This window comes from Lathamus discolor, chromosome 4, assembly GCF_037157495.1.
Source record: "Lathamus discolor isolate bLatDis1 chromosome 4, bLatDis1.hap1, whole genome shotgun sequence".
Classification (NCBI taxonomy): Eukaryota; Metazoa; Chordata; class Aves; order Psittaciformes; family Psittacidae; genus Lathamus; species Lathamus discolor.
Genome location: NC_088887.1, coordinates 39,527,889 through 39,552,527, shown reverse-complemented (window position 1 = coordinate 39,552,527; position 24,639 = coordinate 39,527,889). Strand labels below are relative to the sequence as shown.

At 40.8% G+C, this 24,639-nt stretch overlaps 1 protein-coding gene across 1 annotated transcript; it reads left to right on the top strand.

Moving 5' to 3' along the window:
* The first annotated feature begins 2,587 nt into the window (after positions 1 to 2,587).
* On the top strand, positions 2,588 to 24,454 carry LOC136013427 (cytochrome b-245 heavy chain). The gene is made up of 13 exons (XM_065677199.1): positions 2,588 to 2,689; positions 5,056 to 5,151; positions 6,594 to 6,704; positions 10,458 to 10,542; positions 12,166 to 12,311; positions 13,135 to 13,325; positions 17,049 to 17,178; positions 18,003 to 18,095; positions 18,681 to 18,934; positions 19,227 to 19,389; positions 20,234 to 20,380; positions 21,584 to 21,708; positions 22,410 to 24,454. Exons 1-13 carry the CDS (start codon positions 2,645 to 2,647, stop codon positions 22,534 to 22,536), a joined length of 1,713 nt encoding a protein of 570 aa, XP_065533271.1. The 5' UTR covers positions 2,588 to 2,644; the 3' UTR covers positions 22,537 to 24,454.
* The last annotated feature ends 185 nt before the right edge of the window (positions 24,455 to 24,639 follow it).

Genomic DNA, 24,639 nt, shown 5'->3' with positions numbered 1-24,639 from the left:
AGGAGATCTAAAATGAAAACCCACAAACTGTCTATGGTCTTAAGCACATCACTCATTCACAAGAACTTCTAGTGTGATAGAAAACTAAATGTGATTTTAGAATGTATAAGAGCATATTTGCGTGGAAAGAATATTGAAAAAGGAGTGCAATTTGACAGACCCTCCCTGCCAGGTAGCTCTGGTGAATCCTATTTGGAAGCACAGAGGTGGGCTAATGGATCTCTGAAGGCCCTTTCTCAGACTCTGATTGTGAGCTGCTAATTAGAAATGGGATTTGACAGCCCAGCACTGGAAGAGAGAGGGGAAAATAGAAAAGCTATTTTGACCAGGGAACAAGAGGGTAGGTGAGAAGGTCTGAGACAGAATGGCTGTGTCTCCACCTCCTTGAGCTGAGCTGAACTCCATGAGTGATGTGGGGTCCCTGCTCCTGGTGCTGTGCCTAGGCTGGTCAGCGCTACCCAGTGGGTGGCATTGCTGAGCCATCCTGCAGCAGCACCCAACCCTCCATCGGTCTCCATTGCTATCTGGGCTGAAAGTCTTCTGGGCAATGCACGGTAAGAGCATAGAGGAAAACTGCCCTCCCTCCTGCAGAGAAGTTACCCTGGGCTATCACAGGCACGTGTAAGGTGGTGGAGCAGAAGCCATGGGAAGAGAAGTCTAGCTACACAAGGGGGAAGCAAACACATAATAGCTGTGTCGCAGTCCCAGAGCCAGACTAACAGATCATAAAGCTTAGTACCTTGCTGAAAGACTGCAAGCTGGGGTCCTTCTCCCTCAGTCCCATGTGAAGCCAGGTTATTTTGGCCTCTGCCTTTATGCATGGGAAGTTATACTATTCGAACTTTACTCCAGCTCTACCTGGAAACTACTGGCAGCTTAACGTAAAGAATTTCAGACAGGGTACATCGCTGGTAGTGGTTCTCCTAGTAACACAGCAGCGTGCACCCATTCTGGCCTGTTTGTGATAGTGCTGTTTGGCTTCCAGCCAAGACTGATAGGGCAAATAGCATCTGTGTCATACATGGACTTTTTGAATACAGCACATGGTCTCTCATGTTCATTGCAAAAGGCACTGTGAGGAAGTACTGGAGCAGGGAGCTACACTGAGGGTTACAGTGTAAAGCAAAGACAGAAGGATCTGCCAGTTCTTACTGGGGTCTCGCTGACTTTTTGTTTCCTGGTTCACATTTATCCACTTTTCTGCCCTTGTCTTAGCGTGGAATAATTTCTTTTGTAAACAAAACAGAAAGAGCAGAAGATTCGGACTATGCCATTCACTTGAGTGAAGACAAGTGACAGCTTCAGGCTGTGTATGAACGCAGTCATAGAATTGTAGAATGTTTTGGATTGGAAGGGACCTTAGAGAGCATCCAGTTCCAACTCACCTGCCATGGGCAGGGACACCTTCCACTAGACCAGGTTGCTCAGTCCCTTCAGGAAAGACCTTGATAGGTCTCTTGTCTGCTTCTTCTGCTTTCGTGTGGAATCAAGGGAAGACTGGTGAACAAGGATTGCACATCATTCAAAATAAAGATATCTGTCTACAAAATAGAAGAGGCTAATTGAGGTCTCTCCTTGGCTTTCCTCCTGCTACATGGGAAGGAGGAGCTGGGTGTCTCACTATGTTCTTCACGTCACTATCATGCAGGATTTTACATTGTCCCTTTTAGGAGGCAGGTGTGAAACACCTACACCTATTGCAACTGTCTGGCATTACATTTGTGCAGGAATAAACAGAACACTATTGCACAGAGCAGGAGAGGAACTAAATTAATTCCTAAGCAAGGGGGTAAAACTACTGCAAGGAAACGAAGAACCCTGAGACCTGACTTTTGCAAAACTGTCATGCTGCAAAAGTATCCCTGTTCTCTGATGTTTTCAGTGCAAAAAAGGATGAAAAATGCTGTGTGCAATCACCTAGCTTGAAAGACATTTTAGAAGCAGAATGAGATAGTGTTTATGTTTTTTCCATACTCCAGTTTTACTCACTCCTACGTACTTAATGCTCAGCTGCCAATGTTGCCTCTTCTTGTACAAGATGCATTTTTCAAATTAGATCAAAACATGGAAGTTTTTGTAAGATTATAGCAAAGACGTCAGGCTCATTCAGAAGGTGCCAGCATCAGAATTAAAACAGGGGTCACATGTGGGTGCTTTTGGTACCAGTTCTACCCACACCTACCACTTGTGATTATTTCTCAGAAATTCTAGTGCTTATTTATCAAAGAGGATCAGCAGCAACAGCAACTCATACCTGAGGAGATAAAAAAAGACAAGGCTGGGAAGAGGTGACTCTTCTGTGCATTCTGTATTACATTTCAGCATTGAAAGTTATATAGGGTGGCAATACATTTTTTAGCAGAAAACCCGACCAGTTGTGTTGTTCTATCCTCTGTCTCACAAGGAAAATATAGTCTATTCCAACAGTTTATATATATTTGAGTTATAAAAAGTTTAATCTAAAGATGATAGAAACATGTTTGAAACAGAGCTATGAACATGATTCAATGCTTAACTGATTTCCTAAATGAATGAGAAAGGAAACAGGTTGCTGCAAGCTTCTGCTCTCACTTCCTTGTGAGAGAAGACATAGTCGCTGTCCCAGAAAGACGGGGACTGTTGTACGCGCTGATCTCAGGCAGTCATGGGTAACTGGGTGGAGAATGAAGGACTGTCCATCTTCGTCGTTGTAAGTACAATTTTTATTGCGATTTGTGTCTAGTAAAAAGTTCTCCAGAAAGCTGCAGTAAGCAGTTCTCACTGTGCCAGTGAACGATGCATCTGACTATGCTGAAACTAGGGCGCCAGGTGCAGTGAAATGCTTCAAGGGAATAATTTTTAAGCAGCTCTGTCTTGTATCTCAATTGCTGTAGGCTTCATTGTCAGCTGACAACTGACTGTATGTTAACTTTCGTTAGCCTTGTTAGAAATATTTACGCGTCTGGGGTTTTTGGATGCAACAGTGACTTAAGAAAAACAAATAATATTACATCTGCTTCAACAGAGAAAGCAATTACAGCAACCACCCTTTCTTGCACTTTTATAAACAAAAGTGGGTGTAACTGAAAGCACAGTGTCTTGATGGTATAAAATTTGTATTAGAGGTGGTTTCCAGGATTTAGCAGAGATTCAGGACTCCTTCATTAAGACAACTGGTATTTGAATTGAGTTTGTATCCAGTTTTCATACAGCGGCTGTGAAAGCAGGTTAAATTAATTCTGAATAAGATCTGAAAGTACTGAAAATCCCTATCACATTTAAAAGCGATGAAGGGGAAAGAAGGGCAGTGCTCCTTGGAGAAAACTTAGAAGTTAATTCTTTTATTTTTCATGTCACATGTGATACAAGAGCTATAGATGCACAATTTTATAAGTGTATGTATATATATAAAAATATGTAAAAGTTCAAATAACGGATTTGTTTTTAGAGACTCAAATCTGTAACAAGGTCAATTTATAGGGAAAGAAACTAACAACGTCCCTGAGAAAGAAATCAGCTAACAGGATATTTCACTGGAAGCCTTACTGAAGTGTTCTGCATTGTCCTCTCCAGCTTTACTGCACACTGACTAGGTACAGGGTTAGTCTGGTGCTTGATGGGTACAGGACAGCCACAGTTACTATTCATGTAGCTCAATAAAACAAAACCACATCAGCCTTAACCCTAGCCTATGCTCCCTCCCCTGGCCTTAGCTAGAGAGCACAGATGGCTGTGAACTCTGCAACTCAACCCAAGCTGCCACAGGGTCTCACAGGTTTTTTTCAGAGGATTCATGTTCCATATGGATTAACACCAAGAAGAACTGTGAGAGACCATCAAGCATCATGCCAAAAATCTTGGTCTGCCAGGCATGCTGTCAGGCTACTGTACATGGCAGTGGCACACTCTCACTTTAAATAACATATCCTAAGCATTTAATCCTGACATGAGGTTGGTTGTTTGTTTTGCTTTGCTTTGTTTTGTTTTTTTGATAAGGATCTGGGGGTTTCCTATATGCTGCCTTACCCTGAAGGAAATCCATTCATTTCCCTGTATTTACTCCACAAGAGTAAGACATTTTCCAGATCCAAACTAATCCCAAGGTTTTTTACAGTGTCAGCTGGGCCAAAGAGCTACCAAAACATATGAGTTAGAAGGGATAAGGGACTGTAATATCACAGTTTCTGGCATCCTTAACTTATAACCAGAGACTGTTTTTTCTCTCAGTTCTCAGACTTTCTCTTCTCTGATTTCATTTGCCATCTACTAAATCTGATTAGACTGAGAGTGCACGATGCAGGTTGGTTTCACTATGGCATGTGAAATCAGTCAGCTGGAATCAGGATGGCATATGCCCAGATTCACTATGATTTGTTCAGACAGATGAGCTTGTAGCTGCCTTGGATGGCCTTGAGAAGGGCTAATTACTTTACTTTCCCTAAAGAAACCTGCACTGTAGGATGTGAAAGTGTGAAAGAATAGTGCAGCAAAGCAACAAAGAAGCTCAGTTTTGGATAGTCTAAACACTGCCCAAGTGCCTGGGTTGAATATTTCTTGCTGGCTGATTTCAGAGCCCCCTTTTCAGTTAGGCCCTACATGTAATTTGGGCCATCTATATTTAGAACTCAAGCTCCTTTTCTTTGGCACAGTTCCTAAGTCTTCCTCTTACATTAACCTTACATAGGTTAATATGTCTGAGGAACTGCCATGTGGAAGAAGCCCTAACCTTTAATGGTGTTTGGAGATTCAACTAGACTAACAGACTTTGCTAAACAGCTGTAATATAATGGTCCTTATATAACCATGTCTAAACCCCTCTAGCTAGGCTAAAGTTTAAGCTACCCATTGCTGTATTTTTGTTATTGCCACTCCAGTACCTCTGAATGCACATATCAGAGCCAGTTTTCACCAGAAAAAATTCTATTGCCCTTGCTGAATCCTATATACCCTGCAGGTACACTTCTCTATGCAAACAGGAGCACAATAAGCTAATTGACTATCAGCTGAACTGTGTAAATTCAGACATACGATCCCTAACAAGAAACTGTAAAGCTTTTTTGTTCATTTCTCTTTCAGCTTGTATGGCTGGGGTTAAATGTCTTCCTCTTTTGGTGGTACTATCTTGCATATGATATCCCACCAAAATTCTTCTACACCAGAGTGCTCCTTAGCGTAAGTATAAAACACATATTATCTCGGCGTAGACAGAACACATAGCATTTGTCCATAGTGTTATTTGATTGAAATAGGATAAAGTGGCTGGAGCAGCAGGTTCATGTGGGAGTTAAAAGTCACATTTAAGCAGACGAATGCAGATGTCTGGTGCTTCTGAGCAGAAAGCTAGTATGAAAACAGAGAGATCCCATTCTAAAGATGTTGTCAGGTAACTATTATGCTCCTGGTAATTAAAGTCAGTGTGAATTGTGGCTGCTTTATTAAACAAAAGATGAATAAAATATTGCCACTGAACTGTTGTGCAATCATTTTCCCTTGCAATTATTTTTCATAGCATGAATAGTTTGCAAAGCTTTTAGTTCTGAAAAGCAAACATCATTCAGGTGTTCATCAAGCATGTGTATAGTAGTAAAGTAGTGAAGTGATCCTGAACCCTGGGCCATTCAATATAATCCAACTGGCTAATGCAACATTATGTGTCCTACTACAAACTTGCTTCCAAAGCTACTATAGGTCATAACCAATTGACAGAGAAAATTAATTTATTCACATATTTTAGAAGCCTGATCACAGACATGAAAATCAATCTAAGCTTCAAATTGCAGAACACGGCACTGTGTAAAAGGTTTGCAAAGCTACAGTTTAATTCAGCAAAACATGAAATCCCATTTTTCATAGGGCTTCAGGTCTATGGATCAAACTCTGTCCTTTGCAATCATGGTGCAGTTGCCTTTGAAGTCTCAGAGATCCATGCTTGGATAACTAGAGCTCAGTGTAACTGAGATTTGAAACCTGAAAGTGTCCCAGTCAATGCAAGGAGAGCAAACATTATCTTTTCCTTTCCTTCATTATGTTTGGATTGTTATCGTCATTATTCTCTCCTTTCAAGCAGTCTTTGTTCAAAAGTCTGAAATCATTCAGGATACGAAGAGCAACATTAAGGGAACATATTCCTAAAACATGAGGCAACATATTTCCCTCCACTTCCTTTACTGACAACAGAGAACATAAAACCGCTTCCCTCATAAGCTGTCCTTCTGCCTACTGTTACACCCCAGCCAACTGAAACTGCAGCAGTGAGACTTTCTTTACAACCTTGGGACAGAAAACTGTACTAATAGCTTAGACTAGCACCTGCGATTGGCCATGGATTGTCAGACGGGACAGGGAGCTTTTTGTGCAACCATATTATTTCAAAATTGGAAACAGAAGGTGTCTATCTGGAGGACTGTGTTGTACCTCCATACATGTCTCTAACCTGGCCAGAGCATGACTACTGTGGAATGTGAACATTATTAATTAACTCTAGATCTCACACTCATGGAAAGTTATATAGCTTTTATATAACAGATATAACACATAAATGAATTCTGTGCCTTTCTATGTCCTGGACAATGTCTTAGGTAATGCATTTAGTAACATCATCTCTCCAATTACAGCATGCTTTGGCTCTGGCAAGGGCCCCTGCAGCCTGTCTGAATTTCAATTGCATGCTGATTTTGTTGCCAGTATGTCGAAACTTGCTGTCCTTCCTCAGAGGATCAAGTGCGGTAAGATGAAGAAACAATTTCAAAATCTATGAAAAATAATAACCCACACAGCCTTGCAAAGAAACCAGGGAAATTCATCCAAGTTCCCCAAATATACTGTACTTTGGGGATGTCGTCTTTTAAGAAGCAGATAAGCCTGGGGTTTTGTTATGAGCAAGACTGAGGTCTATATGCCAGTGGTGTATCTAGAGCTCTGTTGAGAGGTTTAGCTTTGAATTAGCCTCCTTTGAGTCTTCCCTTTTCTCTTGCCTTCTGCACATCATGCTGCCTTGGATGCAAAGCCCCTTGGTGGTGCTTACATGCATTTGCCTTATTTGTCACTGATGCAACACCCATTTATAAGGGAGATATTAGCCCATGTCTTCTGTCTTTGCCTGTCCAGTTCTTAAAGTAAATGTAGTCTTTCACAGATTTTCAGTATGGGATTTTTTTTCAGCTGGTTCATAAATCGCATTCTTTCTTGTCTTAGCTGCAGTTCCATCTCAGGAAGAAACAGTTTGCAAGCCTTTTGAACATTTTTGGGTCCCAAATGCAAATGTTATACACAGTACTGAGGAACCACCATTAAGGAAAGGACAGCTGACTCTAAGTGGCACCTGGAGAAACTTCCTATGATAGTACTTCCTATGATAGTATTTCTGTGTGCAACAGAAGTAATGCACACAACGCATGTCATGGTGCAGCAAAAAAGCAATATTCTCCTTAAGCTCATGAACTGTCTTTCCAAATATGTAATGATTCCTCCTTTCTTTCTAGCCTCCATAATATAGACATGGTCAACAAAACCAGTTTGCAGTTTGATTTCAGTTTGTAAATCTAGTATAAATTCTTTCATGCAAATGAGATTGGCCTGCAGGGGCTGAAAAGCAGAGCAAAAGAGGAAACAGTAAGTAGCTGCAGTGTTCAAGAGTCCTTCATAGGGGAATAGAATGGGATACAAAGTAATCAGAGACAACCCACTCCATACCGCCATACAGTATATGTATCTGGACAATCACTCTGGCTGAATAAATGAGATGTGTCTGCCACATAATGCTCCTAGATTACATTTAGGAGTAAAGCCAGTGTCCTGGTCCTTTCCAGGCAGAACACTTCAAAGTATAAGGTTGGAACTACGCAGACCAGGCTTTCAGTCTGGAGATATACCCCTTCCGATTCTGAGGTGCTACAAAAGCAGACAGTCATACCCACCGTGTTTGTAGAGGGAAAAAGAGTAGTAAAAAATCTGTAGGGTTACAGCTAATCTTCCCTGCCCTGAGAAAGATCAGGTAGTATCTGCCAAAATCCAGAGCTGACTCCCCAGGATGCAGAAGTCAATAATGAACATAAATATAGTAAAAGATATTGTTGATATTGGATGAATAGAACTTGGAAGATATTGATGAGGTTTTGATCATATAAGGCCTTCAGGAGGTCTAAAATAGATTCCAGTGGGGTTGAGCTGAAAGCAGGCTGGGCAGAGGTATTCTGAGGTCAAAGCAATGGAATAACTCAAGGCACTTTTGGAGGCATTACTGGAAGATAAAAACTGGTTCCAAGGGTGGATAATTGTACTCCAGCCAGGACTTTATGCTACTTGTCTTGAATTGCTCTACTTCTAACATTTATAGCTTAGCTTTTCTAACCAGGGTCTTGATGAGGCTGTCCCTCCAGTATTCAAGCTATAAAGTCCTTCTGCCCTGGGCACTGTGGTAGTCACTCAGGCTACACCCAGTTTGCAAGTGAGAACCATGCAGGGAGCTACAGCTCCATTTCAGCTTCCTGCCTGCAGCCGGCAATGCCGCTGACAGTGGTAGACTATGAGGAAGCACTCTGAGGATGAACAAGAAGAGGAGGGAAGAGCATAAAATAGGACTGTTCGACTGTTGGTGTTTAACTTCAATTGCTTTCTGCAATAAAGCTATACCTCAGGAAGGAGGTAATTTTATATCTTAAGCAAAACACACAGAGCCCAGTGTGCCAATGGCAGTGCCAGGACTGAGGTGCTGGAGTACAACTGCTTATGCCTGTTCTGCTGTTGTCTCTAATTAACTACGTAATTGTACAAAAGTAAAATTCTATGAAAGTAAAATCTGTGAGGATCTCTTAAGAAAAATCCTGATTTTAAAATGTCAAATAACTTACTGAAAGGATAGTGACCTTTCCAACAGCAATGTCATTGGGGTTACGGAGAGGGGAGAACTGTTCAAATCTACTGTTCAGTAGGAATGTGCTGGAAACTCTTGCCCTTTACATCCTGCCACCTAGCAATTATCCACTACAAAGTTATTTATTATTAGTTGAAAGAACAGCTGTGTTGTTTTTGCATGCCTTTTATTGCTGTATTCATCACTGCTGTTAATGATCTTCACTTCTGAATCTATATCATTTTGCCATTGCTTTGCCTTCTGCTTCTTAAACAGAAGTGATCAAGTGTTTTTTCAAGGCAGTCAAGCAGAGCTGGCATTTCCTCACTATGCTACAGTTTGTTCTATAATCTTTTTAATTGTGTCCCAAGATACATGATACAGAGAAGGCCAAACTTCTCCTGGCTGTTGTTATAGTCTACTGAAGTCATTGCAGTAAGCCCAGAGTGTTAAAGTTTGCCCTTTAATCAATGTCCCAGTTGTACAATAAACCAAGGAGGGAACTGTTTCCTGCTCATCTATTCGTCTGTAAAGTTAATACTCATGGGACCTTTAGAAATGGACTGGTATGGAAGAGTAAGACTACTGCTGGTATATCTCCACTAAGTAAAGAGCAAATCAGAACTTAAATTGTTTGTATGTTTCATCATCCCATCTGCTGTCTTACTCCTGGATGGTTGGGATGATCAGCTCTACCCTGTCAGCTGGGAATGTACGTTACCTTACCCTGCCATCTACAATGTTAATGTCACATGGGAGAATATTTTGTTCTCTCTAAATTTGTTGTGTGAAACTTCTACACGGTTCTTGTGAGGAAATATCTGTGTAGTTTGCATAGTGTTTTCTTCCCTTTGCCAGTCAGGAAAAGCAATATAAAGATACAACACAGGATAATCATGCTCCCTACTGTGTGAAGACAGAAAGTGCTAGTTTTGCAGGAACTTAAAGTTATACGAAAACTCCCACTGACTGCAGCACCTGTTAGGAACCTGTCATTGTTCTTAATGAAAATATAATTCTGTTTGTCTCAAGAACCAACTTCTTCAGTTTGTATCAGCAGAGATTTTTATTTCCTGTTTCTCTTGGGGTTACTCCAGAAACAAGTTGTAAGTCAATGCCCAGCAAGTACACCCCATATTTTGGAGAAGGAATCATTTCATATTACTGACCGTAACTGCCTAGCAAATGAGGGGTGGGAGCTCCCTGAGACAGTTATATCCAGACTTTACAGTCCATTTCTACAGTGTGAACCACAGCAAGATCCTGATGCCAGGTGGCAACTTGAGACTCTACCAAAGCAGTCACCCTGCCATGGCAGACTGTGATCCGTCCTTCTGCTTGTAACATGTGATTCAACACAGATAAGATATGTACTTTTGTCATACTGGATGTTTTTTTCTCATTATCAAATACTTCGTTTCAATAGGCCATGTTAAAACATTATCTGTTATTCCTGTATTCTGAAGTATGGAGGAAAATATTTTTGTCTGTATTTAGAAATCCAAAATTTTTATTAGTTATGCCACCAATTATTGTGCTCAGCACCTCTTGTCTTGTCCCTTCATTTAAATATGTATGCATAGACATCAGAAATAGTCTTCAAATACTTTTTTCTTCAAACCAAAAGTGCTGCTCTACCCGTGTCAGAAGACAGCTGGACAGGAACCTCACCTTTCACAAAATGGTGGCATGGATGATCGCCCTTCATACTGGTTGGTACTCAGATGTTTTTTTGTTTATTGCTTTCTTGTGCATTTTACACAGAATCCAGATGGGGTTTAAGTTCTTAAAGATAGGGACAGAGACCTTATTTCATTAACCTAAAAGAGTCAGCATGGGCCAAGGCTTAAATCAGTTTCCAAAAATTAGACCTAGCAGCCTTTCAGTATCTGAAGGGAGGCTATAGGGGTGCTGCGGAGGGACTATTCATTAGGGACTGTAGTGATAGGACAAGGGGTAACGGTTCAAACTTAAACAGGGGAAGTTTAGATTGGATATGAGGAGGAAGTTCTTTACTGTAAGGGTGCTGAAGCACTGGAATGGGTTGCCCAGGGAGTTGTGAACGCTCCATCCCTGGCAGTGTTCAAGGCCAGGTTGGACAGAGCTTTGGGTGACGTAGTTTAGTGTGAGGTGTCCTTGCCCATGGCAGAGGGGTTGGAACTAGATGATCTTAAGGTCCTTTCCAACCCTAACTATTCTATGATTCTATGATATTATTCTGCAACTGGCAGAAAGCAAAAGAGAAGAAATAATACTTTCCTCCTGAACCCGAAGCACCATTTATGACACTGGTTAACAAAGGGTGTTTAGCAATGCCTTGAGAAATAGTTACCCTGGCTTTAATTCTTGTTTAGACTTACTTGTTGGTTGGCAAGTGTGAAACAAATAATAGGAGTGAAATTGTATGAAAGAAAAGGGCATAAAAAGCTTGGGCAGGCCATGGAAATGTTTTCATATTTTATCTCTCATTTCCAAAACTAAGGGTTTTCAATGTTTTCTTTCATCAAATTTGTCTCTTTTCAATGTAAATACCTTACAAATCATATACCCTAGAACAGTCTTAATATCAATAGATTACCTGAGCTGAGCAGGTTCACTTTCTGAGCTGTGCGCTTAATCTCACCACTTCACAGAAAAGGGGCAGGGTTTTGCAGTTAACATAAGGCCACAGAGGGGGTCTGCAGCAGAGATAGATTGATTGAGGCTGTTAGATCTGCACTCATCAGACCCTGTTTTGAAGGTTAGTAAGTATCTGGTGGTACAAAAGGGGAAACATTTCAAAAGCTTTGTAGGGCTTACCCCTGCAGTAATGTGCAGTGGAAGGAGTGTGAAACACCTCAGCTGTGCTAGGTTTATGGACACATCCAGCTCAGCAAGAACACTTAGTTATTATAGTTAGTTATTAGTTAATGAGTATAAGCAATACAGCAGAAAAAAAGCAGCACTAGCAAATGTGACACACCAAAGAGATCCAGATTAACTTCTGGCTCTTCCACAGAAATCCTGAATGATCCTGACAAATAATTTAAACCATCCCATGCTTCAGTTTCCCACGTATTAGGATACTACTGCTTGAACTGTTGGAAGCCTTGTTGAGCACAGACATACTGGAAACTTCCTTTTACTTCTTTCCTTCCTCCACCCAAAACCACGTAAACTTCAGATAGTAAAGCTTCAACAACAAAACACATCAGGGATGTGAGAACTTGTGGCAAAGATGGTGAGAGTGGCACAGGCCTTAAGCTGTCATTGACAGATGTTACAGTTTCAGATGTTACCCAAAACCACTGACTATTTGTGCTTCACGCTGATTTTTTCTTTCCTGTTACTCCCAGCAATTCACACCATCGCACACTTATTCAATGTAGAGTGGAGTGTGCAAGCACGTGTTGAGGAGAAACAAACCCTGGCAGCTGCACTTTCTAGCCTTGGTGATGGCCCAAATGAAAGCTATATCAACTTTTATAGAAAAACTATTGGGGTAAGTGACTTCAGGCTGTGAAGAGTCATTATTACATTTGTTTAGATAATCATATAAGACTATTTGAGCAGAGAGACTGTTTCTGGTGTGTGCAACCTGGGTTTGGGCCATCTTGTAGCAAAACTTTGTATATTTCACTTTCCTTATCTGTTAGTAATATTGTTGTTGAATTTTGGTAGTCCTTCAAACTTTTTCACCTGGGGATTTCAAAGTATTTTTAAAACATTATGTAAAAGCAAATGGGCTGTAAAGCAGTCTTCTGACTAAAGGAGACGCGGCACACAGAAATGTACACAGAAATCAAGGCAAAAGTTTTGAACTTGGGCTGCTTCTGGTTTAAAAACAAAACAAATTAAAACAACAAAATAAGGAACTTCCCCATTCCTCAGAAGCACTGAGCATCCAATGATTGTGTCAGTTATGAGACCCACAGCTGCACGATGCCACTGGAAAGGACAGCTTCCATTCACCTGTCTAAAGCTGGAGGTAGGACTCCAGCTCTTAACAACAGACCTGTGCAAATGTGTTCACCTTTCCCAAGCCCGTACTATTGAGCAGTGGCGTATTAAGAGACAATATTCTGTCTGTGAATCAGTGGAAGACCCTTTCTCTCTACTTCCACTTACTTTAGTAAAGGTAAATCTGCAGTACAACAAAAATGCAGTAGGATTTTGGCATTGTTAGCTTACAAATTCTCAAAGGATGATGGCTTAAAGACTTACAACAATGTAAAGGATTTGGCAAGTGAGACCAGCTAATAATTCAGCTGGCTCTGCTTGAACGCAACTGCTTCCTTACACCACCGTGTGCAATTATTTCACAGAATCCTGTGGGGGGTCTATATGTGGCTTTCACATACTTGGCTGGTCTCACCGGAGTCATAATCACGCTGGCTCTCATACTAATCATCACGTCGTCCACCAAAACCATCCGAAGATCATATTTTGAAGTATTTTGGTACACCCACCATCTCTTTGTCATCTTTTTCATTGGTCTTGTTATCCATGGTGCTGGGTGAGTATTCACACTTATCACAAAATACATAATAACTACTGTATCTGAATGTAAAGCCCTCTGCACACATAAATACGGGGACTTGAGTCACTAAGCAGCAGTTATTTTTGATTGTAATGATGGTCCAATACAGTCTTCTAGAGCCAACAGGCTCTCACTGATATGTGCAACAAGCTATAGAGATGCATGAGGCATTATGAGACTCTGGCATACTTAAGCTCATTGATACTCAACTTCTTCTGAGATTTTAATTGGTAAGGTCTTTTCCAAGGTGCCTGTTTCCAATCATTAATTTGTCTTTCTTTGCTAAAAGGAATTGCATCACACACATGCATTAAGGAGACCTCTATGATATAGAGTCTTGGATTTTGTTTGATAAATGAAAACCATAATGACAGATTTATCTTTCAGACTTGGATGAACTTTTAATATCAGCGGCATTTCAGAATAGATTTTTACCCGTTGCAGCTTGAATATAGGCAACTATAAGTTTCTGTAACTTCCAAATGCCAAACATCTTTTTCCACTTCTAGCTCATTCCATGCCTTCTGCTGAAATAGCTGAAAAGTCTAATGAAACAATTTGTGCTCTGTCAAACACAGTTTGAGCATTTAGAAAAATTAATTTTAGTTCCACTTTATGAAATAACAGAACTGTGCATTAAAAAATGAGGCTAAAGTATCCAAGCCACATTTCATAGTTACACTATATTGACCATTTAAAAGAAATTTGAGGTTCACTAGAAAGTGTGCTTTAAAAATGCCCAGCAAAAATGACTTTCAAAAACACTTCCTCTCAGTCCAGTAGTGCCAGAAAAGACAGAAATGAAAGTGCAACGGGAAGAGCAAAAATAGAAGGCAGATGATAATTGCCACCAGCATATTTGTCCATCCCAACTTCCAAAACAAGAAGGATTGAGCAAAACCTGTTGAAAGAAAGGAAAAAGTTTCATGTTTCCTGCAGCAAACATTGTATATTGTATGTTGTATATATAAATATTGACAAAATGTCAAAACTTGCCAGTAGTTACTACATAATGCTATCAGACCTTTCTAGAGGTCAGTGAGGAGCATTTATTTCATAAAAGCTGACTTTCCTATTTACTTGGATATTCAGTATATTCTCACCATTTTAATTGCACTGTATTGAAAAGACAAGCGTTTGGCCAGAAATGGGGTTGTCAGAGAAGTTCAGTGATCCTTTGGAAGGAGACAAACATGGGAATATTATTATCTGTAGAGGGAAGGCTGCTTTCTAGCTGTGAACTCAGCAGCCTCACTTATTTGGCCTTAAAGTCAAGAATGACATTTTGAGTTTAGAGAAAGTGCTAGTACACTAAAAATTATTGGACAGGCCTTTTACACTCAAGGAAAGCATCTTAGGTGTGCAAAGATGAATGCTATGGAGTAAGTATGATCTAACAGTCTCAAAGGAGCATGTTAGAGAGAGAGGTATATAGATGTCAGTTGGAGACAGCTGTGTGGCATACCTGTGTGTGTATGCGTACATATATGTATATACAGAAAGCTGAATCAAATATAATCAAATCGAAGGGGCAAATTCTTGTCCATTATAAGCTGTTGCAGCATTTTGTAGCACTAATTGGTTTTGTGCATGAACTATGTGTTAAAGGCAAGTGTCCCAAACATCCTGTCACAGTGAATGTAAAGAGGGATAAAACAGAGATGCAGACCACCCTGCCTTGGAAGGTAAAGTAAAACTTTAAGCTGAAAAAGAAGTAATTTTAAGGCTGTACCAGTGAGATCTTAATTACAGTACTGGAACACCATCTACACTGAGTAATAAAGGAAAACAAGTATTTTGTTTCTGTTGTACAGGGTACTGACATTGTCAGACATTGAATGGAGCATAGGGTGAGGCAAAAACCTTCAGGCTCACTCTCCATTAAGCAATGGAGAGAGCAGTGGCAGGAAATGGGCTCCTTCTCTTCCCTTAATTCATACCAGATAGCAGCTCAGCTGAACCCGTTGTGATTAGTGCGGAAGTAAGCTGCAACTGGCGATGTTCCTGCAAATTGCAACTCGTGATGCTCCTGGGGCAGTGTCGTGCCTTCCCTTTATTTTTCAGGCAGGATGTTAATCAGTCCTTTAATGAGGAAGAAGTTCATAAGTAATATTTATGAGGAGTGCAATCTTTTAACTTTCAAGATTGGGCACATGCTTTTCAAAAATCCCTTGAGAAATCTGTCACTTAGAGCTAGGCATACATATGACTTAGATACCATGGTTTTTTGAAACATCAGAAACAGTCTAATTCACAGAAACTAGAGTTAGAAAAGCAGAAAGAGAAGTTACAGGTCAGGGGAAAAAGATATCAACAGCATTGTATTGGCCGTTTCTAAGGAAAATCAGCAGATGTCAATCTGAATTTCTCTACTATGAACCTCATCCTACTAATTGCCATCACTCTGGGGATTCTCATATGCTCCTGAGGTTGGCAGAACTTCAGACAGGGGCAGGAAATAGTGAACAAGATCTGAATATATTTTCCCCCCTCAAAATGAAAACTTTCAGCACTAGCTCTGCCACTAGTCTGGAGCACTCAGGCTTCTCTATAATAAACCGAACAGTAACAGAAAACCTTAACTAAGTAAGAATATAGAGGCCAGATTGTCAGATGACACAAGCTGGTATAGCTGGCATAACTGCTTTACATCAGAAACATCTGTGTTCATCATTCACACCAAGTGAACTGCTATCTTCAGAGGGAGAGGAAGAGTGTCATGGTTTAAGCCCAGCCGTAACTCAGAACCACGCAGCCGCTCTCTCACTCCATCCCCCCTTCCCCCCTCCAGCTCCTGGAGGGATGGGGAGGAGAATCGAAAGAATGTAACTCCCACAGGTTGGGATAAGAGCAGTCCAGTAACTAAGGTATAACACAAATCACTGCTGCTACCACCAATGATAATAATGATAAGGGAAATAACAAGAGGAGAGAATACAACCACTCACCACCAGCCGACCGATACCCAGCCCGACCGAGCAGTGATCTAGCCCTTCTGGGTAACTGCCCCCAGTTTATATAGTGGGCATGATGTGCTGTGGTATGGAGTATCTCTTTGGTTAGTTTGGGTCAGGTGCCCTGTCTCTGCTGCCTCCTGGCTTCCCCTCCTCACTGGCAGAGCATGAGACTCAGAAACATGGTCTAAACATTACTGAGCAGTAACTAAAAACATCGGTGTGATCTGCTGTGTTTTCAGGCTGAAATTCAAAACCACAGCACTGCACCAGCTACTAACAAGGAGAAAAATGACTGCTACTGCTGAACCCAGGACAAAGGGTCAAAGGAAACAGCTCTCCAAATTTCTAAGATAACAAACAGAAATAATTTCCGTACTGGTCACAAGGAAATTGTTTACTTTGCCCATTCCAATTTTTGTTTTTATTGAAGAAAAAAGTAGGATAACTTCTGAAAAGAATGAAGTTTTCCAATTGTGACCACATCCTGGAAAGGGTTATGGATATATCTCTCAGTTCCTCATCTAATGTTGTAGTCAGTATTTTCCCCCACAAACTTTCCTCCCCATTTTTATCACTTTAATAGTAATTTTCTGTGTTGATTAGAGTAGTAAATCTGTATCAAAGCTGTAGCACTGCAGAAGTCCACAACTCACTTAAATTGGGTAGTACATAAGTAGAGCAATAAGGGACAGATACCTTCATTTTCATTTAATTGCCTTAATGATTATTATCTTTTTCCCAGGCGTATTGTACGGGGGCAGACAGCCGAGAGTCTGGCTGAACATAATCCAGAGCTTTGCTACAAGAACTTCACTGACTGGGGGAAGAAGGGGTCTTGCCCAATCCCCCAGTTTTCAGGGAATCCTCCTATGGTAAGAGCAGTTGTCTTGATTGTGAATCCAATCTAAAATGTTTACAGTTTTCTCATTTTGTTAAGTAACTTGGGCACTTGATTTAGAAAAGCAGCTGTGTAACCCCATGTGCTCTTCAGAGGCAGAAAGTGCTCTTTCATTCCATAAAGCCATAGATTTCAACACAATGGATTATATGCAGAAATTGAATACTGACAGACAAGCCACTTCCAGTGTGCCATAAAATGAGCAACATTAACAGGCAAAGCGAAAAAACAAATTGTATCTGAGAACTGTTTACCCAAAATGTCTTTTGTGGTTTGTGGGGATTTCTAGAAAGTGCTATAATCCAGATAATAAATAGTATCACGTTATTATGGACTAATGATCATTAACAGAAAAGTAATGCCTCTGGAAATCTGACATTGAAACTTCAGCTTTCATTGACTAACCAGGCTGGTTATTCTTTCATATTTCAGACTGATCTGTTAACAGAAACCACATCTTTTTCTGCAGCAGTACAGCACTGAGTCAAAATACATTCAGAGCTTAACTTGACGTTTCACTTAGTTACCTTAATTTGCAGACAGAGGCAAAATCACTCATAGGAAAATACCTTGCTCTGACTCTAGTAGCAACTGAAAAGCCAGTTGTGACTTTCAACAGAGAAATAAATTACCTCTCTGACCAGAAGTAATTTTGAAGGTGTCATATCCCTTAAGTGTTCCCTACTCTGGTTAATAAAGAACCTAGATTACTTGAATTTCACATCTGCTCATAGCATTTTGAGGACTCAGTTTAATCTAAGTTGCCATCCTCCTCATCTGACTTTATTCTGCTTACAGACATGGAAGTGGGTAGTAGGTCCCATGTTTTTGTACCTGTGTGAGAGATTGGTGCGGTTTTGGAGGTCACAGCAGAAGGTTGTTATCACTAAGGTATGTGTTGACATTACATTGAACAATGGGCAAAACACTACAATTTTTTCCAAATGGTGCAGCAAAGCCAGCAGCTTCTACACAACAGTGTTAGCAGTGAAAGGAATGTTCTGGCTGCTGCCGCGATGCTGACCTTTAGCACCTAAATGTAGCCTGCCACTGAAAGTTTCCAGTGGTACTATCTACCCAATTCCCTATCTTATTATAGCCCTGTGTTTCTGCCCCTGTATATACAGCCAGATCCATTAACACTTTGCTCTGTGCCACTCTGTAAGGTTCATCTGGAATTAACTGTGCAAACATAGATCTGGTGATGTGTTAAAAGATGTGCCAGTCTGACCTGTCCCTTTTGGAGTGACTGCAAGCATGGTCTGAAAAAATACTTCATCCAAAAATTCAGCATCCTCTGCAGTCTTTCATCTGGCTATTAGGTGCTGTTCCTCACTCCCAGTTCTGTTGGGAAGAAAGTTTCACCTGCTGTCCTTGGTCTCATAGCAGAGGAAAATGTTAGTGATGGAGGATCCAGTGAATAGTGAAGACAGTGTTTTCCTTTTCCCTGCTTTGCCCTTTTTCCTCTTACTGTAGGTGGTCATTCACCCCTTCAAGACGATTGAGCTCCAGATGATGAAGAAGGGCTTCAAGATGGAGGTCGGGCAGTACATTTTTGTCAAATGTCCAGCAGTGTCTAAACTGGAATGGCATCCATTCACATTAACCTCTGCTCCAGAAGAAGATTACTTCAGCATTCACGTCCGTATTGTAGGAGACTGGACAGAGGGCTTGTTCAATGCCTGCGGATGTGATAAGCAGGAATTCCAGGAGGCATGGAAATTACCCAAGTATGTACAAAGAGTCTCCATGGTAAACTCAACCAAAACCTATGACTGTTTAAATTTTGCTCAACCAGTTTGGTGGTACCCATCATACAATCCTTAACTACTTCCATCACATATATGGGCCTTAAATGTCTCTTTTCAGTTTCTTCCTGTCAACCCCATCTCTTCTTTTATTGACATTTGGGTTGAAGTATTCAGCCCAAATGTGCATTGTAGCAGACAAAACAATTTTGTTATTTTAAATGCTGTTAATAAATATTCAGTACTAATTTACTACGTGTACTTTCAATTTCAGGATAGCTGTGGATGGCCCCTTTGGAACAGCAAGTGAGGATGTATTCAGTTATGAAACTGTTATGCTTGTTGGAGCTGGAATAGGGGTCACCCCTTTTGCATCTGTACTCAAGTCTGTTTGGTACAAATACTGCCATGATGCGACCAACCTAAAACTCAAGAAGGTATATGTCCTCTTTCCCAGAACCTATGTAAATTGTTCAAGGGCCAACAGCCCAAATCAAAACAGGCCCAGCAAAGGTGATCTGGCTTCAGACATGTGTGAGTTCTACAAGAGGAACCCAATTACCTCACAAGACTAGAGGGCAGGGAAGCAAGGCGGTCAGAACCAAAAACGTAACGAAAGGAGAAATAGCCTATGAGCAAAATTATTGCACACAAATCCTGACTGTGCCCCTGGGGATTTCCACTTGCCGTGGAGATACTGTTCAATCTGTGTGAGAAACAGAATGTCCAAGGCATTAATACTGCCTGTGCAAATATTGCACTACTTCCCTAAGCACAGAAAGAGCAACTTTACATTGGTGGAAGAGCACTGCTACTATCCTCCTCTCCCCTCCTGCCCCTGGAAACTCCCTGTGTAGAGGTGTGGGGTCACACTTTGCAATTACGGTCATATTCAGAGAACAGAACTGGTTTTGTTACCTGCTTTGATTTACCTTGCCTGTCAGCAGACAGGGTGATAGAGTCTACCTCTAAATCATTTATTTATGCCCTAACAAACTGTTTTACAAGGGTGTAAGTGGGGAAACATCATGAACTAAAAATGTAACCTGCCGGTGGAAAAGAAATAAGAAATTTCCTTGTTCTTGCCGTCACTTAATCTGCTTCACAACTCTCCCAGTGTCAAATCTCCTGAATAGCTTTGATTCTAGCCTTCATCTCCATTGACTGAAGTGGTCAGAGCAATTTTCTACAAGATCTCTACAATCTTCATTCTGTCAGTGACATAAAACCAGAAACCATAAATGCCTGTGTCCCCTGACAGCTCACTCTTGTCTCTTCCAGATTTATTTTTACTGGCTTTGCAGGGACACTCATGCCTTTGAATGGTTTGCTGACCTCTTGCAATCTCTGGAGGCTCAAATGCAGGAGAGGAATAACGCAGACTTTCTCAGCTATAACATCTACTTGACAGGCTGGGATGAATCTCAGGTAACTAAGCAGTGGAAAATATTGCTTCTATATGCACTGAGGTTGATGTTAGCAAGTCTGTTATGTTTTGATAAACATTCAAATGCTTTATATCCTTGGCCTCCATCTGGTCATAGAGGTTTTAAATGCAGACAGGTGTTGTCCACCAGAAGTTACATGGGATCAGCTGCTAATGTGCTAATCCTTTCTCATTTACTTTGGCTGTGCACTCTGGGAAGCAGTCTTTCCCCACGGCAGCAACCTTAGCTGACCATACAAGTATCTCTTAAGACATCTAATACTGCTTAAAACAGTTAATGGCATCTGGGACAGGAGAAGCTAATGGCACAAAGTTTGACTGATGACAGCGTATTCGTTTCAGGACTTTCCTGAGATCTCTATCTAGTCCCATGCATGTAGGTTGCTAGGTCACTGGGGGGTACAAAGGAACAGCTCTTCCATGAGCTACTTGAAAATGTGTGATTGAGTCAGGAAAGGTGCTCAGTCTGTTACTTTTGGTAATATTTTGTTTTACCTACATCTCACCATTGCAAAATTCACCATGTGCCTAAAGTGCTCTCAGGCACACATGGAGGGGCAGGAGCAAGGTAGGAAGTTAATCACACATGCAATGGAAAAAAACAGGAAGGAGAAAAGTCCCACTATTTTTGCTTGGGGAGAAAGTTACCTGTAACTGTTTCTCATGTAAAAGTGATGCAGAATTCCTCAAGTCTTGAACTTACGCTCTTAACCACATCTTCTCTTCCTAGCTTAGCTTAGCTTAGCTAAGTAAAGGTGCAAGTTACACAGGGAGAGTGGACAAAACCTCCTCATATGGATCAATCCTTTCAGAGATCAAGCTGGCAGAACTTCGTTAAGGTCAAGGGGTCTGTATAATTGTACTTGAAGGGAAAGTTTTGTTTTAAATTACAGCTTTATCTTACAGCTCTTAGACTAAACGAGTTCATTGCAAAAGAAACGTAATTAATTGCTGCACTCAGTGCTTCATAGCTTTAACTCTTGAGATCACCCAGTCTGGGGAAAAGGAGGAGGTAGGCACAAATAGTCAGGATTTTACCAATGTTAGCTTTCCTTTCTAAACACCATATTCTTCTTTTGGAAATAATTCAGTGTGTATTGACGTTATTATTTTCTTTAACAGGACATAATGCTGCCATATCTAACTCTGTCTTTGCACTGCCCTTTGTGTTTCATTTCCCACAGGCCACTCACTTTGTAATGCATCATGAAGAAGAGAAAGATGTGATTACAGGCCTTAAACAGAAAACCTTGTATGGAAGACCTAACTGGGAAAATGAGTTCAAAACTATTGCAGGGCAGCATCCTGGGTAAATCTGTACAAATTCAGAGTGTCTATGGACTTCCTCTATCTAAATGCCATAATAGCACAATCTTATCCCTTTGGCTGACAAAGTTTGAGGAGCACTTTTTTCCTAACTATCTCTAGGTATTTTATACAATCTAAAGTCTAGACCACATCATTTTACCTACAGGTTTTAAAAAATCATCCCTTTTTGGTGGGGTGCTTCGTGGAGTGTTCAATTAGTAGTGAAGTTTAAGAAAAAACATACCCCATCATTCCAGCTGAAGTAGATAGGAATAACACGTGATGTCTAAATACCTCCAAAAATACTTCCTACCTCAAAAAACAAAACCTGAATATGGATGACCTTTAGCTGAGCACCCAAATTTATTACTGAACCACCCCCCCACCCAGAACAGTTCCTTTCAAGAATTTGTGCTGTAAACTACTGAAGCTTTATTTCCTTGATTCCACTGACATCAACTAAGCTGTCTTTACTGACTTGTGCTGAGCTGAAATTTAGACTACCATTTGTTTTACAAGCAGCAGTAAGTGCCTTTCAAGTTTTAAGGGGTTATAAGTTTTAAGGAACAGACATCCAGTTCAACTTTGGTTCCTGTAACCGAGAAAAGAACCTTGCACCTACAGAATGTAAGACTGGTTCACATGAATAACATCCAGCTGCCCCATACCTAGTTCTTGACTATATTTTCATTTTCTTAACAGCTCCAGAATAGGTGTTTTTCTGTGTGGACCTGAGGGCCTAGCTGACACACTCAACAAGCAGAGTATCAGCAACTCAGAAGCTGACCCAAGAGGAGTACACTTCATTTTTAACAAGGAAAATTTCTAACTCCCAAGCATATGGGAGGCATTCAGTACAACAGCTAAAGACTGGATCTCGTTTTCTATTTGGAGTCTGGGAAGGACAGCCCAGCTTCTAATGTCAGCTACACTAATGCAGATCTGTTTGCTTCTTGGAAAATATTTTGGTGCTGTGGTAGAGTAAGAGTCAAGTTTTATCTTAGGCAAGTTTGCACTACCTTCTGTATGCTTGCAATTTAGTATAAATCTATTTCCTTTGTTTGTGTGAGGGGATTTCCACTCAATTAACTGCCTTTATCCTCATATTATTCATAATGACTGCTGAAGCATCTAGAAAGCCATATGCATTTGGGACCCGATTCAGACCAATAACGCTTAATGCTATGAATCAATAAAGCAATCTAGACTAATGCTTGCTATTAGGAGACAGCTTATCCTCAGTGCAGCCAGGCCCTGGAATGAGGGGTGTTCAGGAACAGTAACTGGGAAAGATTATTCCTTACAAGAGGAAATTTCCTTTGCACACCAGCATCTTTCAGGCTTCCAAATGCATGCCTGCATGTCTGTCCGCGAGATAACACAGGCAGCTGAAAAGCAGCCATTCCTCTTTAGGAAAGTGGAGCACCAGAAAGAAACCACCTGGATTTCTGAGTGCCACCCCCACCCCAGCTGCTTGGGGATTGACGAGGCTGGATTCAAACCAAGTCCCACACCTGGCATCTGAGCCATTGCTCGGCTGCTTTGAACACTCTCAGTTTCACATCTTCAAATTCATGGTGCAGTGATCCAAAGAAGAAGAGGCTTTGTGTTTTAAATACTGCAATTTCTGTTTTTCAAGGCTGAAAAATCTTGTTGCTAAATGATTTAATGGGTATTTTCTGAAGCATTCTATTGTTTAGCTGGTCCTCTTTGATGGTGAAACAGGTTTGAGAAAGCAATGATTAACATGGGCAGTAGCCGGAATAGCTATGAATAAAGTTTCTGATGTGTACAAGACACCCATACACAGCACAGTACTCCTGTATGTACATTACAAGTAACAGGTTCTTAAAGGAAAAGGAACTGAAACTTTTAATTCCAACAGCAAAGGAGGAAAAAAAAAAAAAAGGAAGGGGGGAGGAGGCACTAAAATCTGCATCATAGAAATAAATGAAAAAAACAAATGCAAACAGCCTTGAAAAAGCCACACTTTAGTATAGCCTGTCTCCTGTTCAGCTTAATGACTTTTAAACTCCGCAGGCAAGACCTGCAATAGCTCCTACACAGCATAAGACCTTGCTTGCCATATTTAAATATTATCCAAGCACTCCATGCTACTTCAGAAGGACAGCTTACCAGTTCCTGTTTAACAAGATCAGTGGATGCTGGCAAAGATCAACTCATGGTGGGGAATTTTTCAGTTCTTTCCCCCAGAATGGTCATATTTAAATCCACAAAATTCTGTTCGAAGCACACCTATTAAATCAGAATAGGGGTTGGACTAGATGATCTCAGAGGACCTTTCCAACCCTAACAATTCCGTGATTCTGTGATAAACAGAATTAAAGAAGCTTCTGTGGAATAAAAGTATTGCTACTGAAACATAATAAGGCTCTTATCCTGTGCAGAGAGCATTGAAATATCTGCCTTTGATTTTAATGGAAAGGTGTTCAGGCTTTTATGCTGCTAAAAAGTGGGCAAAGGAGAATTGCAAGGGGTCTAATGGGGACAGTGTATTTATCATGTGAACAGTCTTGAAGGAGTGTATTTTAATTCACCCTAAACATTGCCGTGTTTATTCTTAAAACTCCAGGGATCTTTCTTTACTCAGCCAGTTGTAATGACAGTCCCTGACATGCTGCACACTGGTACCAGGGGTTGTTTGTCACTTTGAAGTCAGAAAAAGGAATTCTATGCTTGTTAATAATAACTGTCTCCCAAAAATGTGTGAAAGAAGAAGCAGGTGAGAGCTTCTCAGTTTATTTCAAAGGTTTCTTATATTAAATCCTGCTAATATAACAACCCATCCATTATCAGTCATGGTCTGAGGTTTTTAAAATCTAGGATACGGGAGTGAAGTGGATGGATAGCACTGAAATCCAAACACAAGAAACAAACGAGCTTCAGTCCTCCCCACTCTTCAGCACAGCAC

Excerpts from the sequence above, each read along its gene's own strand:
- LOC136013427 (XM_065677199.1), top strand. The coding sequence starts at position 2,645 with ATGGGTAACTGGGTGGAGAATGAAGGACTGTCCATCTTCGTCGTT. Across the intron at positions 10,543-12,165 it reads GATGATCGCCCTTCATACTG|CAATTCACACCATCGCACAC; the intron begins GTTGGTACTCAG and ends TGTTACTCCCAG. Across the intron at positions 12,312-13,134 it reads TTTATAGAAAAACTATTGGG|AATCCTGTGGGGGGTCTATA; the intron begins GTAAGTGACTTC and ends ATTATTTCACAG.